The sequence below is a fragment of the Nakaseomyces bracarensis genome (genome assembly GCF_045282275.1).
Source record: "Nakaseomyces bracarensis strain CBM3 chromosome Unknown Scaff13_0, whole genome shotgun sequence".
In the NCBI taxonomy this organism is placed as follows: Eukaryota; Fungi; Ascomycota; class Saccharomycetes; order Saccharomycetales; family Saccharomycetaceae; genus Nakaseomyces; species Nakaseomyces bracarensis.
In genome coordinates this window covers 2313176-2326850 of record NW_027263959.1, presented here as the reverse complement: position 1 = coordinate 2326850, position 13675 = coordinate 2313176, and the positions used below count along the sequence as shown (strand labels likewise).

The 13675-nt window shown below is 35.0% G+C and overlaps 8 protein-coding genes across 8 annotated transcripts; 5 read left to right on the top strand and 3 right to left on the bottom strand.

The window, feature by feature from the left end:
- Nucleotides 1-115: 115 nt before the first annotated feature.
- RNJ42_05059 (uncharacterized protein) lies at nt 116-985 on the top strand (the record flags this gene model as incomplete). Its single annotated transcript, XM_071055223.1, has 1 exon — nt 116-985. The coding sequence occupies one exon, from the start codon at nt 116-118 to the stop codon at nt 983-985; it is 870 nt and encodes a 289-aa protein (XP_070909916.1).
- Nucleotides 986-1463: 478 nt separating this feature from the next.
- Nucleotides 1464-3029, top strand: FOB1 (replication fork barrier binding protein FOB1; the record flags this gene model as incomplete). Its single annotated transcript, XM_071055222.1, has 1 exon — nt 1464-3029. The coding sequence occupies one exon, from the start codon at nt 1464-1466 to the stop codon at nt 3027-3029; it is 1566 nt and encodes a 521-aa protein (XP_070909915.1).
- A 451-nt stretch (nt 3030-3480) lies between these two features.
- On the top strand, nt 3481-3867 carry MRX14 (mitochondrial 54S ribosomal protein bL34m; the record flags this gene model as incomplete). The annotated part of the gene is made up of 1 exon (XM_071055221.1): nt 3481-3867. One exon carries the CDS (start codon nt 3481-3483, stop codon nt 3865-3867), a length of 387 nt encoding a protein of 128 aa, XP_070909914.1.
- Nucleotides 3868-4195: 328 nt separating this feature from the next.
- Nucleotides 4196-5071, bottom strand: MRPL1 (mitochondrial 54S ribosomal protein uL1m; the record flags this gene model as incomplete). Its single annotated transcript, XM_071055220.1, has 1 exon — nt 4196-5071. The coding sequence occupies one exon, from the start codon at nt 5069-5071 to the stop codon at nt 4196-4198; it is 876 nt and encodes a 291-aa protein (XP_070909913.1).
- Nucleotides 5072-5721: 650 nt separating this feature from the next.
- Nucleotides 5722-7467, bottom strand: TMA64 (Tma64p; the record flags this gene model as incomplete). The annotated part of the gene is made up of 1 exon (XM_071055219.1): nt 5722-7467. The coding sequence occupies one exon, from the start codon at nt 7465-7467 to the stop codon at nt 5722-5724; it is 1746 nt and encodes a 581-aa protein (XP_070909912.1).
- A 302-nt stretch (nt 7468-7769) lies between these two features.
- APC4 (anaphase promoting complex subunit 4) lies at nt 7770-9629 on the top strand (the record flags this gene model as incomplete). Its single annotated transcript, XM_071055218.1, has 1 exon — nt 7770-9629. The coding sequence occupies one exon, from the start codon at nt 7770-7772 to the stop codon at nt 9627-9629; it is 1860 nt and encodes a 619-aa protein (XP_070909911.1).
- Nucleotides 9630-11342: 1713 nt separating this feature from the next.
- On the top strand, nt 11343-11573 carry COX26 (Cox26p; the record flags this gene model as incomplete). Its single annotated transcript, XM_071055217.1, has 1 exon — nt 11343-11573. One exon carries the CDS (start codon nt 11343-11345, stop codon nt 11571-11573), a length of 231 nt encoding a protein of 76 aa, XP_070909910.1.
- Nucleotides 11574-11895: 322 nt separating this feature from the next.
- Nucleotides 11896-13566, bottom strand: TRM1 (tRNA (guanine26-N2)-dimethyltransferase; the record flags this gene model as incomplete). Its single annotated transcript, XM_071055216.1, has 1 exon — nt 11896-13566. One exon carries the CDS (start codon nt 13564-13566, stop codon nt 11896-11898), a length of 1671 nt encoding a protein of 556 aa, XP_070909909.1.
- Between the last annotated feature and the right edge of the window lie 109 nt (nt 13567-13675).

The following is a 13675-nucleotide window of genomic DNA, read 5'->3' as shown; positions in this document are numbered from 1 at the left end:
GCTTGACCAGTAATCTATTTGCTATAAATCATGACTTAAGGGAGAGAGTTAATTAAGATTTAGTGATAGCAAACATATTCATAATAACGGACTTCCACAACGACAAAACTCCAATATGGTAGCATTTAATGGTACTCTTCATCGGTATGCTCCAAAGCATGTAGCGTTTGAATTCGAGCCGTTGGCTTATAAAAAAGTAGTCGTTATGATTGGTGGTATGACCGATGGGTTACTTACCGTTCCCTTCGTAGATCGTATGGGTCCTATATTGAACGAAGTTGACTATGGATTGATTCAGATTCAGCTCACTAGCAGTTTTAAAGGCTACGGTACTACTTCTTTAGATAATGACATTAATGAGATAGAGATGCTAATCAAGTATTTGAAGTCAGAAGCAGGTGGTAACCGTGACAAAATCATCCTTATGGGCCATTCAACTGGTTCTCAGGATGTCATCCACTACATATTAAAGAAAGGTTCTTACGGTATAGATGCTGCGGTTCTTCAAGGCTCTTGTTCAGATAGAGAGGCTTTTGCTGATGAGGTAGGTATTGAAGAACTGAATAAACTGAATGAACTGCCCTTGAAATTAGTGTCAGAGGGAAAAGGTGATGAATTACTTCCTTCCGTATATGCCAACCAGATGGGTGGAACACCAGTAACTGCCTACAGATGGAGTTCTTTAATGACCAAAGGCGGTGATGATGATTATTTCTCGAGTGACCTAGGAGAGGAAGCTTGGAAATCAACATTGGGACAAATTACCATCCCATTTCTAGTGGCGTACCCAGAGAATGACGAGTTTGTTCCTAGTTTCATTGATAAAGTCAAACTACTGAAGACCTGGGAGAAATGCAGTAACCCCCTCTACTGGTCCAAATGCTCGGGATTGATTAAAGGTGGTATGCATTGGTTGCCAGAGACAAACTCCCAGGACTACTTTTATGACATGCTAACTAAATTCATTAATGAATTTAGCTTGTAAACCAATAGATATATAGAAACATCATCCATTATTGAATGTACATACAACTAACCCAACTGTTTGATTATTAACATAGGATAAATACATAGAAAACACCGTAGCAATGCTCGAGAAACCGGTGAAAAAAAAAATTTAAAATTTCAGCGGAAAAAAAAAAAATTGCGATGAGCATAAACAGTTGCAATAGATAAACAAATACAAATATATGACTATCATTAGGGTGTTTTAAATTTTGATATAGGATCTGTCACCATTTTTACCTCATTGCTTAGCATTTATTTACTAAAAAGTAAAACAAAGAAACTTGGATATATGTGGAGTTGTATGGTATTTAACATTTTTGAAGGTTTAATAAAATAAGTCAATAATTGCTTCTAAAAAAAAATAACAATTGATTCAAACAAGTCTATAAGGTCGCTATTAAAAAAATAACATTTTTAAAAACTGGAAAATATTAAACTAAAACGCAATTGTCATCATGAAGGTTAGTATGAGTCAAGAAATTGAGTCCATTAGGAAACAAAATAACCAAGCAATTGCTACTGAGAGACAGAAATTTGATTTGGAGACATTCCATGCAACTAAGCGTCGACCCGCAGGTACAACAAATATGTCTCATATAGAGGTTGAACTATACAATAAATTTGTTATGCCTGATTTCAATGAGAGCTATTTAGATTATCTTACAGGCGAAGAGAGTACCTTAGACATCGAATTCCTCAAGCGTGGTGATAAAGATATGAGGAGATTTGCAGAAGGGCTGGCTGGTAAGCTAACACAGGAAACCTATACGTTACTGATGGAAGATAAATTGACTATGGAGTCTGTTATGAAAGCTATGAATATCTGGCCCCCAAACGCTGCTGAAACTAAATATTCCAATCTGATAAAACGATTCTATAAGGACAACGAGGGGAACATTAGAGATAATAAAGTTGACAACAATATTGTTATGGAACCTGATAAATTATATGATGCGGTTATGTTGGCACATATAACAAATCATCATTTGAAGACAGCCGTTTTATTTCAGTGCCTGAGAGAAGTGTATGCCAATTGTACCAGAGATTATGTACAAAGAGCACTCCTTTATTGTAACAAGTGCAACCCTGATAGGAAAGTAAAACCTCTAGAAAAAGTAAGGCATCGTAACATAAATGAGGACCTATTGCCTCTTGAGCGGATACATATTGAGGTATTTGCTCCATTTGAAGAAGAAAATGACGGTAACGAGCCAGGAAAAGAAGTAAAAATTGAAGGTAAATTTTCGCATGTATTTTATTGTAGAGATTTTAGAACCAGATATGTTTGGTGCTTTCCATTAAAGAACATGAAATATAAGACATTAGTTCAGATAATTGCAACTTTTTTCATGACCGTGTTAAATGAACCGCCTATATTTGTCGAGTCTTCAACCATTGATCAAGAAGACTTAAAAGAAATATTTGAAAAGCTAGCCGAAAAATATGGACTGAAACTTGGGATTGGCTTTGCCAACTATACTAAATTCCATGCCCAAGGGATAAAAAGATTCAAAACCCACTTGCACAGATCCAAAAGTGAATGTATTGATGACTGGCTCATGTGTTTGAAACAAGGTGTATACCAGGCTAATAGAGTGTTTGAAAAGCAACTAGGGAAACAGAGTAATGTTTTATTGTCTGAGCTCTGTGGCCAATACGAAAGAGATATTCGCAAAAAAAAGACTAAATTCATAGAGCAATCTTTTGCAGAGAATATAAAAACATTTCCCAAGAGTGGTGGTTGCGTTTATAGTGAAGATATCACTGATTATCAGAAGATCATGGAAAGGATTGGATATCTTGGTGGAAATAGAAGTAAGAAATCTAAAGAGTTTCCAGAATTAGAAGAAGAGGATGAAGAAGAGCTACAAGAAACTGTGAATGGAGAAAGTAGCCAGTCCCCAAAGAGGAAGAGATCGCAAAAGAAAAGTACCACAAATGCCAATTCTGAAATTAATGACAATCAGGAAGACCCAATAGCTAAAAGGCGACCAAGAAGATCAACAAAATCGAAATCATAACAACCTAACAATTATTATTATTCATAAGAAATTATCATTTTTCCCATCATTTTTTATTTTCTTACCGTGGTGCACTCTCTTCATCAATTGATTTTAGGTCCGGATAATCGAAATCATTTCTAATCTAGATGCACTGCCAAACATAAAAAACTTTGTACTCACCAAAATTTGTAACAATATCCCTATTAATGTCTAAATTATAAAATATGTAATATAATATTAGATGGTTGATCCATCCCAAACAAATTGGTAACTTTCTACGTAGTATGTTTTATTCGCTCCAGCGAGACTTCAACATATTGACTAAATCTAGAAAAACGCAATTTTGAAATTCAAATTACATTTACTTACTAGACATCCCATTATATTTCATGGGATTATACATAGCCTCTATACTTTCCTCTATTGTGACATCAAATTAATAGAAGGCATAATCATTATAAAAAAGAAGATGAGTAGAACCCTGTTCAACACAATGTTAAAATTTAATAGATTTCAACTCAATCCGATAAATCAAAAGATACAAAGTCGTGCGTTGTCTATGATATCTGCACCATTTGGTGTTACTAGGTCTACAATGAATCAATCCCTTGAGTTATCCAGAGTTAACAACCATACTGTTGCGTCCTCGCCTATAGGAAGCGCTTTTGGCCTATTTATGCCCTCATTCATAATAAATCCATTCCAGAGAAGATGGAAGTCCAGAGGTAATACTTATCAACCTAGTACATTGAAAAGGAAGAGGAAGTTCGGTTTTCTAGCCAGGATGATGAGCAAACGAACTGCCAAAATTATCAAAAGAAGGAAAGAAAAGGGAAGGTGGTATTTAACTCACTGAAAGATGATTTATATGTCTACTTCCAATTAAAAGTTGATAAGATTCTCAAAGATTAAAATCCGCACTGATTTTGTTTTATTCAGAACTATGGATTACTGTAAATAAATACCTACTGCTCTTCCTGTGTATTAACTTTGCACTGTGTATGCAAATATATGTTAGCGACGCTATTTTTATATAGTATAATAATAATATTAATAAAAATATCTATGAATTTTAAGACTAACTCAAGCAAAAATGACTATTATTTACATGGTATGTATTATATACAATTTCTGGTCGAGGATTATAGGGTAGATAGATGGTGATAAACGATATAACTAATGTATCAGACAAAATCTATTACAATACCAGGGCCTAATGTGGTTGAAAGAGTGGTCTTACCCAATATGCTTGGTTTTTTGGCAACTTGTGTAGCCAGACTTTGCTTGTAAGCATTTCTAATGGCGATTAAGTTCTCAATAATATCTTTATCGCTAAAACTACAGCGACCAACACTAACAGAAATATTGTTACCTCTCTGTCTGAACGAAACTAGACCCAAATTTTGTTCTATAAGACTCTCCAAGTCTTCTCCAACTGTATTTTGATGTTGCTTCTTAAGGTTAGGCATTAGACCACGAGGACCCAAGACTCTACCCAGTTGACTGGCGATTGCTGGGAAAATTTCTGGGGTTGCAAAAACCTTTCCAAGCCCATCAACTCTAGTCTTCCCAGCTTTTATGTTTGCAATCAATTCCTCCCCCCCTGATATAGCTATCTGTTGCCCATATCTCTCCTTCAATTTCTCTAACAATTCTGCGTTGTTACTAAACACACCAATCTTCATCTGTTTTAAGGGATGAGGATACAACACATTCCCCGCCAATGCAGCATTACCTTTATCAGCAACCACCAGAGTAGTTGCTGTTATGGTTTGATGCTGTGCAGGTCTACCTACCTCTGCAGCTCTTAAGTATCTCAATGCCAATGGCACAGACATATACAAAGGATGTGTTGAAGCAGGTTTCCTAGCCTCAGCCTTTTTCAATGCCAGCCTCTTGATTTCTCTTTTCTTGGCCTGTTCTTTCGTTAAAGTAGGAGCTACTGGCTGTGGTGTTGAAACAGTTTCTGTTGCCAAGAATCTTCTTCCATTTAGCTTCCAAAGTAAGCCTACTTTCTGTGGCCTTGACCTAAGAACATTTCTGATCACAGGCAAAGTCATTTTTTTTTTTATGGCTACCTGCAAAATCAATAATTAATGAATTAGAACCAGGAAATAGAAAACTCTGTACCAAAAACTAGTATTATAATGACTGAATTGTTATGACTAAAACTTTTAAGACGACTTTTTCAGTCAATACCAACAACAGATATATATGGAACGATTGACCCTAAAAGAAGATTTTCCCTTAAGTTTCGATAAACCTGAACAATATTCGCTAATCAATCAACTGCTGCAACGACAACCATATATCATTATAAGTATCTAGAAGCTATTAAATGTCCTCTTGGCCGTCATTCAATGGCTTTCCATATCCACGGCATACAGGTTCTACCAAGAAAAAACCGTCCCGCAAAGAATAGTTCATGAATCCGGGTAATAATATGATATATTTGGTAAGTATTAATTCATTTATATAAGTACTATAATGATATAAAATATACTGTAAGGTTCTCAACTATTTGATCAAACTAGCTTACAATAAAAATGATGGATATGGATCGAGTCTATAACATTTTCAATTAGATATATAATGAGGTATGACCAAAATAACAAAAAAAATATAAAAAAAACCAAAAAAAAAAAAAAAAAATAATGAAGATGGATGGTTATGAAGTCAATTTTACTCATGATCAATTGTTTCTGTTTTTTTAGCGTTTCTTTTTATTTTTTAGTTTATTTTCAAAGTCTATCCACTTGTTTGGAATTCCCAATGAGTTCAGATATTCCATAATTAGAGGTCCATGAGGTCCTTGAACTTGAACTTCAGCAGTTTTCTTCCCACCGGCAGTCACTTCTCCGATCGTAGTCGAACCACTACATTTCTTTCTAATATCAGCTGCAAAATCTTCTGGATCAATTTTGAATACTTCAAAGTTAGAGATCTTAGTGACAACTTTCCTTCCGATCTTCATCTCAGTGACAATCTTGACCCTTGGTGGGTCACCCTTTAGCGGTGTTTTTGTCAATGCAAGGAGTTCATTATTCTGGGTTTTTCTATATAAGTGGTAATTCTTGTTGAAATTATTTTTAAGAATCGGTTCTAGGATTGAAGCTCTAGAGACCCTTCTATCTTTAGTAGCTTGGTCTTCCTTTTTCTTGTAAACCATTGCCATTAACAAATCATCTAATACCAACATTTTCTTATCTTTGTTGTCAACCATATTTTTAGAGGCAATATAGTTATTGACACATTCCTTGACTTCCATTTCAGTATAAAATGGTTGTGAAGGCAACTTTGCTAGCATAGCTAACTCTTTTCCTAGATTGACTGGTTTATACAAGGAAACGATCTCAATACCTGGTGTGTTGTTACCGTTTGTCTTTTTTTGAGATCCCTCTTTAGTCGAAGAAGAGGTTGAGCTCTGTGTCCCAATAATCGGATAAGGTAAAAAGTTTTTCAATTCGTCTTTACTCTTATTAGTACTAACGATTGTTAGATCATCACCTTTCCCCTTCAACTTTAAGAATCCTTCCTTCTCAAAATGTTTTAGGAATTTTGCTGTCTTTTTCCAACTACTTTTCTTTATATTGACTTCTGTTAAATTAGTACCTTTAGGAAGATTATGATTAATATGGTTTGAGACAAAATTGGAAGCTGAAATTGGAGTTTCAAGACTTGTATCTTGCGAGATGGTGTAAAACAATGCTCGGGTGATAAAATAGTCAATATCCTCAACAGAAAGAGAATCTAAAACTACCGCAATATCATCAACAGTTTGTTCCTTTACTGGTGCATTATGAGCGTGGTCATCTGTATCAGCCTCCGATGGTTCTACCTCATCAATTTCATCTGCTTCTAATTCACTATCACTATTTTCTATATCAACTTCTAATTCAGTCTTTGGGGGCTCATCATGCACTTTGAATAACTTCAACAGTTCGTCATTATACTGATGGACAACCTGTACAGCTACACCAGTCTGGCCAATAACCCTTGAAAATGATGGCAGGTCCATCTTAACCACCCCAACTGCAATAACAACATCGGGGTCAAACCTATTCGCAATACCACACACAGTACCTATTTTAAGTTTCTCATCGAATGGTGGTAAAGTACCGGATATCATTAAATTGGCACCATTATAGATATGATCTTCAATGACAATGGTATGAGTAAGAACAATTGGGAGCAAATTTCTATTCTCCCAACAAGTGATAACCGTTGGATACATAGTATCATCGTGCTTCTCTTTGAACCATATTGGTGCATTGGTCTCATTCGTGTATATAGTACCAAGTGTGGTAACACCCTTAAAGTTAGTCTGCTTAATAGTGTTAGAGTTAAACGAGTATTCTTCCAAACCAGTCTGTACACGACATCTCTCTTGCAACTTCTTCCTCTCTGAATTCTTCAAATTGCTCAGTGCTTTAATATGTGGTTCTTTCTTAAACATAGCTTCATGCAACTGTAAATACTAGCCAGTATAATAAATAGAAAGTCTCACGTTCAGAGGTCCGTTTCCTTATAATTGACTAGCTATTTACTCAAAAACAAATCTTAATATGTTCTTGCATGCATTAATATGTTAAATTTATATAAATCGATAAAATTTGAAAAAAAAAAAACGAAATACAAAAATAAGAAAAATATTCTAAAACCTTTGAGATCTAAAAATGACGTAATTTCGCAGTTTCCTAAAATATTGGAAGGCCATATTAGAACTAGATGATTTTATGAAGTTACAGGACCCCAAGAATGGACCATGAGGTTGTGCGAGATGGTTTCCTAAAATATAATCCTAGGTATGGACTCTATGCCATGAATCAGGATGGGCGGAGCATTGTCGTATATCGTATCAGTGATTCAACACCTATTGTGAAGATTAACGTTAGAGATATCAACATTGTTTTAGACTATTGTTGGGATCCTATTGATGGTAAGTACATATCGATGTTTCTGCGGGATGGTAGTGTTAGGATATATAATGTTTTCAATGATGGGAAGCTTGTTTCGTTACTGAGATTATTACCTATGAAACTGGGCCCCAAGCCTAACGTAAACATTTCTTTATGGGACAGAATAACTTTTCCAGTAAATGATGATTCGTCACTGCGCATACCTAATAATGATATAACCGAAAATATGCCACGAATTGTAAAGTTTGTGGTCGAAGCTAAGCAGATCGAAATGGTTCCGTATAAGAACATGACTAAAGTATGGAGAACTATAGAGGACCCGGATAAGAAAGTTGTAGACCTTCATTTTGGTTACATCCAAGAAGCAACAGAATTACAAGTCCTGGTAGATGGTGAATATCTTATAAATACAGTAAAACTCCGTGATGTAAACAGTAGATTGAAACCTGTGGCTTTAATGAAGTCAGTTGAAAAAAGAGGTGTATATATGTTATGGTTAGAAGATAACTCCTGCATCACAATTGATCTCAGAGATCTTATACTAAATCAAGATAAACTAGATGCAATTGAATGTCTCATCAAGATGAGGTCGCTAAATGGATTTTTACAGGACCATTTAATGCTCATTGAAAAATATCTAGTAGTCCCCTACTTTGAATTCCTAGAGACTATAAAAGGTAAGGACTATAGAGCGGCATTAGAAGATATGTTCCTTATTGGCCAAACTGATGAGGATCTACAGAGCTGGTTTGTAGACATCATTAATGAAAAGAATTTAAAAAAATGGGCACGAATCGGAAATGAGATGTACTCTAACTTTAAACAAATTTTAATATTAGTTTTAATACCTGTATGTGAGCAAATTCTGGCTCTATGTACTAGAATTAATGGTATGATAAGGAGTATTAGGCTCCAAAACGAAAATGACAAAGACAACCAGATATTAGATCAAACCCCAATTCAACACATGCTAACTAATGCTTTACTCCTCATTGAAAATATAAATGAAGAAGAGATCTGCTTCAAAGACTATTTTTTGCCTTGGCTTACTGACAAAGTTTATGGTAGTATTAATGAAGACTATAAGAGTACTTTTTTCAAAAATAAAAATGGCAATAATAAAGTAATTCTAAGCATAATTGATTACTTCCAAACAACAGTTGTAGAGACCAATAATAAACTCCAAGTTAAGCTAAATCAGCTGATATCTTTAGCGTCGACTTTCAAGGATCAATTACAAAATTTTGATGATCAATATGGAAGACTGGAGATATCACAGGGAATATCTACAACTTTAAAAGGACCAACAAAGCCATCGAGATTATTAGCTCTCCGAAAACTGAACCAGAATGTGAACATCCTGTTAGAAATAACCGAAGTCAATGGTGTACTACAAATAGCCTTATGCGATGAGATTAACCATACCTTAATATGCTCAGAACAATACCTTTCTTTAATAAATGAATACAACTACCAAATAGTTCCCAAGGCGGTAACAACCTGCATCCTGGTAGATACCGAAAAACTTCATGAAGAAGATATCTACATGCACCGCATTCTAGGTGATGAAAATAACCACCCAGTAACAGATCAGTTGAATGTTCACGTTATATTTGACACGGAAATGGATATAGAGATAGAAAATAATATACTCATAACATTATCCCCACCATCAATAAAATTAGTAGCTGCAAGATAGCTTTGTTATACACTAGTAAACTATAGTTAATATAATATTCATCATTATTTTAGTAGTATTCAATACTATTCCTATTGACATAAACTATTGGTTGTGTGGTCAAGAGGTGTAAGGTTCTAAAATTAAAATAATTAAAATATGTTTAAATTGCTTTGTAAAATCAACAGTACTTGTTTTATTCCGCTGTTCTAAACTATACTAGCTATTTTGTTTTTTTTCTCGTTAAAGTTGGATATGCAATAAGGGTCATGTTTTCTCTAGGTCAAGCTGATCTTGTATACAGCAAATCTCTCTACAGATTAAAAATCTAAACTTATACTATAGAAATAATAAGAGCATAGTTTTTTGAAGTGTAAAAAATGGGACCTGGTTGTGACAATCTTTATTCCACCTTTTAATCAGTTTGAAAGATAGGACAAACAATAAAACAACAGTTAACTCTACTATTCTGGTTGACGTTATTCGATCATTGATATATTAATTGAGACTTAATTTTGTTCAGCTGATAATACATTTATTAAAAAATTATTACAATATTACTTTTGCAATTGATACAGAGTAGAGAATAAATGGTCAATATAAATCATAGCATTGTGTTGTATTAATAAGAGGATAATTATAGAATAAGAAGCGCACAATTAGCTAATCTTTCTTATTTTCTTTTCGTTTGCCAATTTGATAAATTTACAATAAATGAGTGCCTAGCATAGGCACTACAAGATTATAATAAGGTACGAATCGGTAGAATAAGATGCCTCTACTTTCCATAATCTTCAATAGAAATTTATATATATAACGAAAGCTATATTTTACTGAAATTATATTTAATTGAAAGTTATACCTAACTCTCATGATATATTTACCCCTACATAATAAGTTTAACTCCAGTTGAAGCATATTAACAATACGAATATTCACAGCTTCTAAACTTCGTGATTGCATATTTTTTATTTGCAGATTGGTTACAGCTTACCCGGATCAATGCGGGTAAGTTACAAGGGGAAGGTCCCGCAGTGGTGGAAAGTTTGTGCGCGAATTGTTTTAGTAGTCCCTCTATTACTTCATTCGGCTTTCTCTCTCACGGCCCCTTTGCCCCGCAAAAAAACAATAATGTGGAAACGCACGCACTGTCCTATGCTTGCGGGGTGGCAGGAACCACTAAATTTTATAGTGGGATATTGCTGTAGATGAAGACAATGAGGGATGTTGCTGCATTGTTTCTTTGTTGTTCCCCTTGTCCTCAACTCTCAACTCGATTTCCAACCCGACTCGACCCATTGTAATACAAACGCATAGAATATCAGCATATCAGCGTAGCATAGCATAGAGCATACCATATCAGCGTAGCATATCAGCGTAGCAAATCACTTTGGATTAAATGGATGCACAAGGGCCTTTTCGTGATAAAAAGGGCCGAACATTTTAAACTTGGTATATATCGGGTTTTGTCCCAAAAAAATAATAAAAAAAAGGATGTAGCCTATAAGAGCCTGAGGATTTTCTTTGTTTTCGAAATGTATAATACGCAGTTTCTCCCCTTCCCTTATAAACTTCGAGAACAATCAATAAATATCTTTTTAGTAATCTTGTAATTTTTTTTTTTTAAATATATATAAATCACGTATTTTGATTTCTTTAACCTTATACTTATCTTACATTGCAAGAATAAAAATTATAAGAACAACTACAAATATATAATACAACAAAAAAAAAATGTTATTCAGACCAGCTGGACTAAATAGAATGAGAAATGTTATGAATTCTAGTGTGACTAGATCTTTGTCTTCTACTGCTAGGAGACAAGCTCAAGGCCGTATCGGTGAGAACTGGGCTGTAGCTGAGACTAAGAGATTGGCTCCACAACTAATTGGATGGTCTGCTTTCATTGCTTCCACTTTGGGCTGGCCATTTGCTTTCTATTACTGGAAGGCACCACGCAAATAAAATTAACAAATGTTACTACAAAAATTTAACACTTCAATAAAATTTTAACGGTCAAAGAAACAAAATAAAAAAAAGAATTCTTTACAGTTTATACATTCATAATTTTTTTTTTTTTAAAATTCTTTAAATATTCATGTTTTTCAATAATAATATCTCATTTACAAAAATATTATTTAATCCATCTGAAAGGTTCCTAACTAATGGCAAAATCTACCTTGCAATATTAAAATATCTTTTATATTTAAATACATTACTAAAGTATTATCTTTTTTTACAATAATTCGAATATCATCAAAAAATGTAAACTAAAGCTATATTATTGTTATATATCCTTTCCTGATGGACGTGCTTTAGGACCCCAGTTCTTGGTTGGATTTTCTTGGAATCTTACTATTTTGAGCTTTCTCATCTTTTCGATCTTACCGCTGGTCTCGTTCTGCTCAAAAGAAAGCTTGGAACCATACAAACCGTCATAATGCTCTTTATTGTCTTCTAGATGTTTTAAAATCCTGTATCCTATACCCTTTTCAGGCATATCTTCTAGTTTACGGCCCTGGTAAGTTTCTTTATCGTCATGGCATTTCTTCATCACATACCAAATCGCATCCCATGGAGCATCTGTCTTTATTGTAGATGGCTGAGCATGTGTGAGAGAACAGTCATAGCCGAGTGATCCTAAACCTGCGGCTATCCTCTTTAACGCGGGAACTTGCAGTTTAATCAGAGATGATAGTGTGTTGGGGCTGAAATAGAATTGAGAGCCATCCGTATTAAGTTCACTCTTGGCAAGCGTTAGCATACCCTTTATTCTATCCTTAGTTCCATATACTGTGTCTTTCTCCTGCAATCTAGTCTCATTAATTTTCAGAACCTCATTAATGAATTCCTCGTTATGTAATGGACCTGCGTACATTGGACCTGCTAAATGGTTGGTACCACCACAGTACTTACATTTTTCGTCTATTGGAGGACCCTGGGCCACAGAATACTTAACGATTTTCTGGTCTTTTTTCTTCCTACTTTGTTTTTCTACCATACGACCCAGCTTTTGATTAGCAAAGCTGCCACATTGAGAGCAATGGTACGTGATCATAGTATTAGATTGAAGTTCCTTAACTTTAATTGGACTAGTTTTAACCTTGACGAAGACACGTACGTAGAAATCAATACTCAAAGAAAGTAGAGGTTCGACGTGTTTCTTGTACTTGGCTGCGCTTTGGTTCAATAGGTTTAATACCAATCTTAGGGCACTCTCGTGGGTAGCATCATGCGAAACCATATTGACACCTCCATATAATGCAAAACATTTCTCTGGATACCCATTACCGGCCAACACGGATAAATCTGTACAAGTGACAAGCATCAACCCATCCTCTTCAATGGATTGCAAGGCTGCATCGATGAATGGTGTTACAGTTCCATATGGGTCGAGGTCAATGATATGGTATTTCTTATTCACAGCTTTGTTACGGTACATTAACACATTTGCATCATCCTGATTTGGCTTCACTATATCCTGCACTCCGTTATACTGCACATTCCTATCAATGGACTTTACGGCAGCAGGCAAGAGATCATTGGCAATAATCTCCTTCACATGAGGAATCTCCTTAGCATACCTTATAGCCCTTAACCCAGTGGCTGAAAGTGCCTCCAAGATAGTTATATAACGCCCACTATCATTTGAGTTTGTAGTAGTATCACTAGTTTTGACCTCGGGGTTCAACTTCCTCCTCTTTTGTTGGTGTTTTCCATGTCTACGACTCTTCAAATTAACCCCATACAGATTATCCCAAGCTCTGATACATGTCACACTCAGGTCCCTATTAAATTGCTGGATTGGATTGTAAAAAACCTCCTCTTGCTTCGGAAACAGGATGTCAGCTTTTCCTTCCGTCACTACCGTGAAATCCTTTGGATCAATTGTAGCAGCCTGAGTCCTCAGAAAGTTGTCCCGGACTCTAGTCAATGCGGCTCTAATCATAGCAGACATTATTGAAAAAAACGGTTATTTTTTATTAAGTTCACTCTCTACTAGAAAGAATATAGAAAAAACTAATAATCACCTTAGTACTAGCTCATCGCAACTTTCTTTAAAAAAT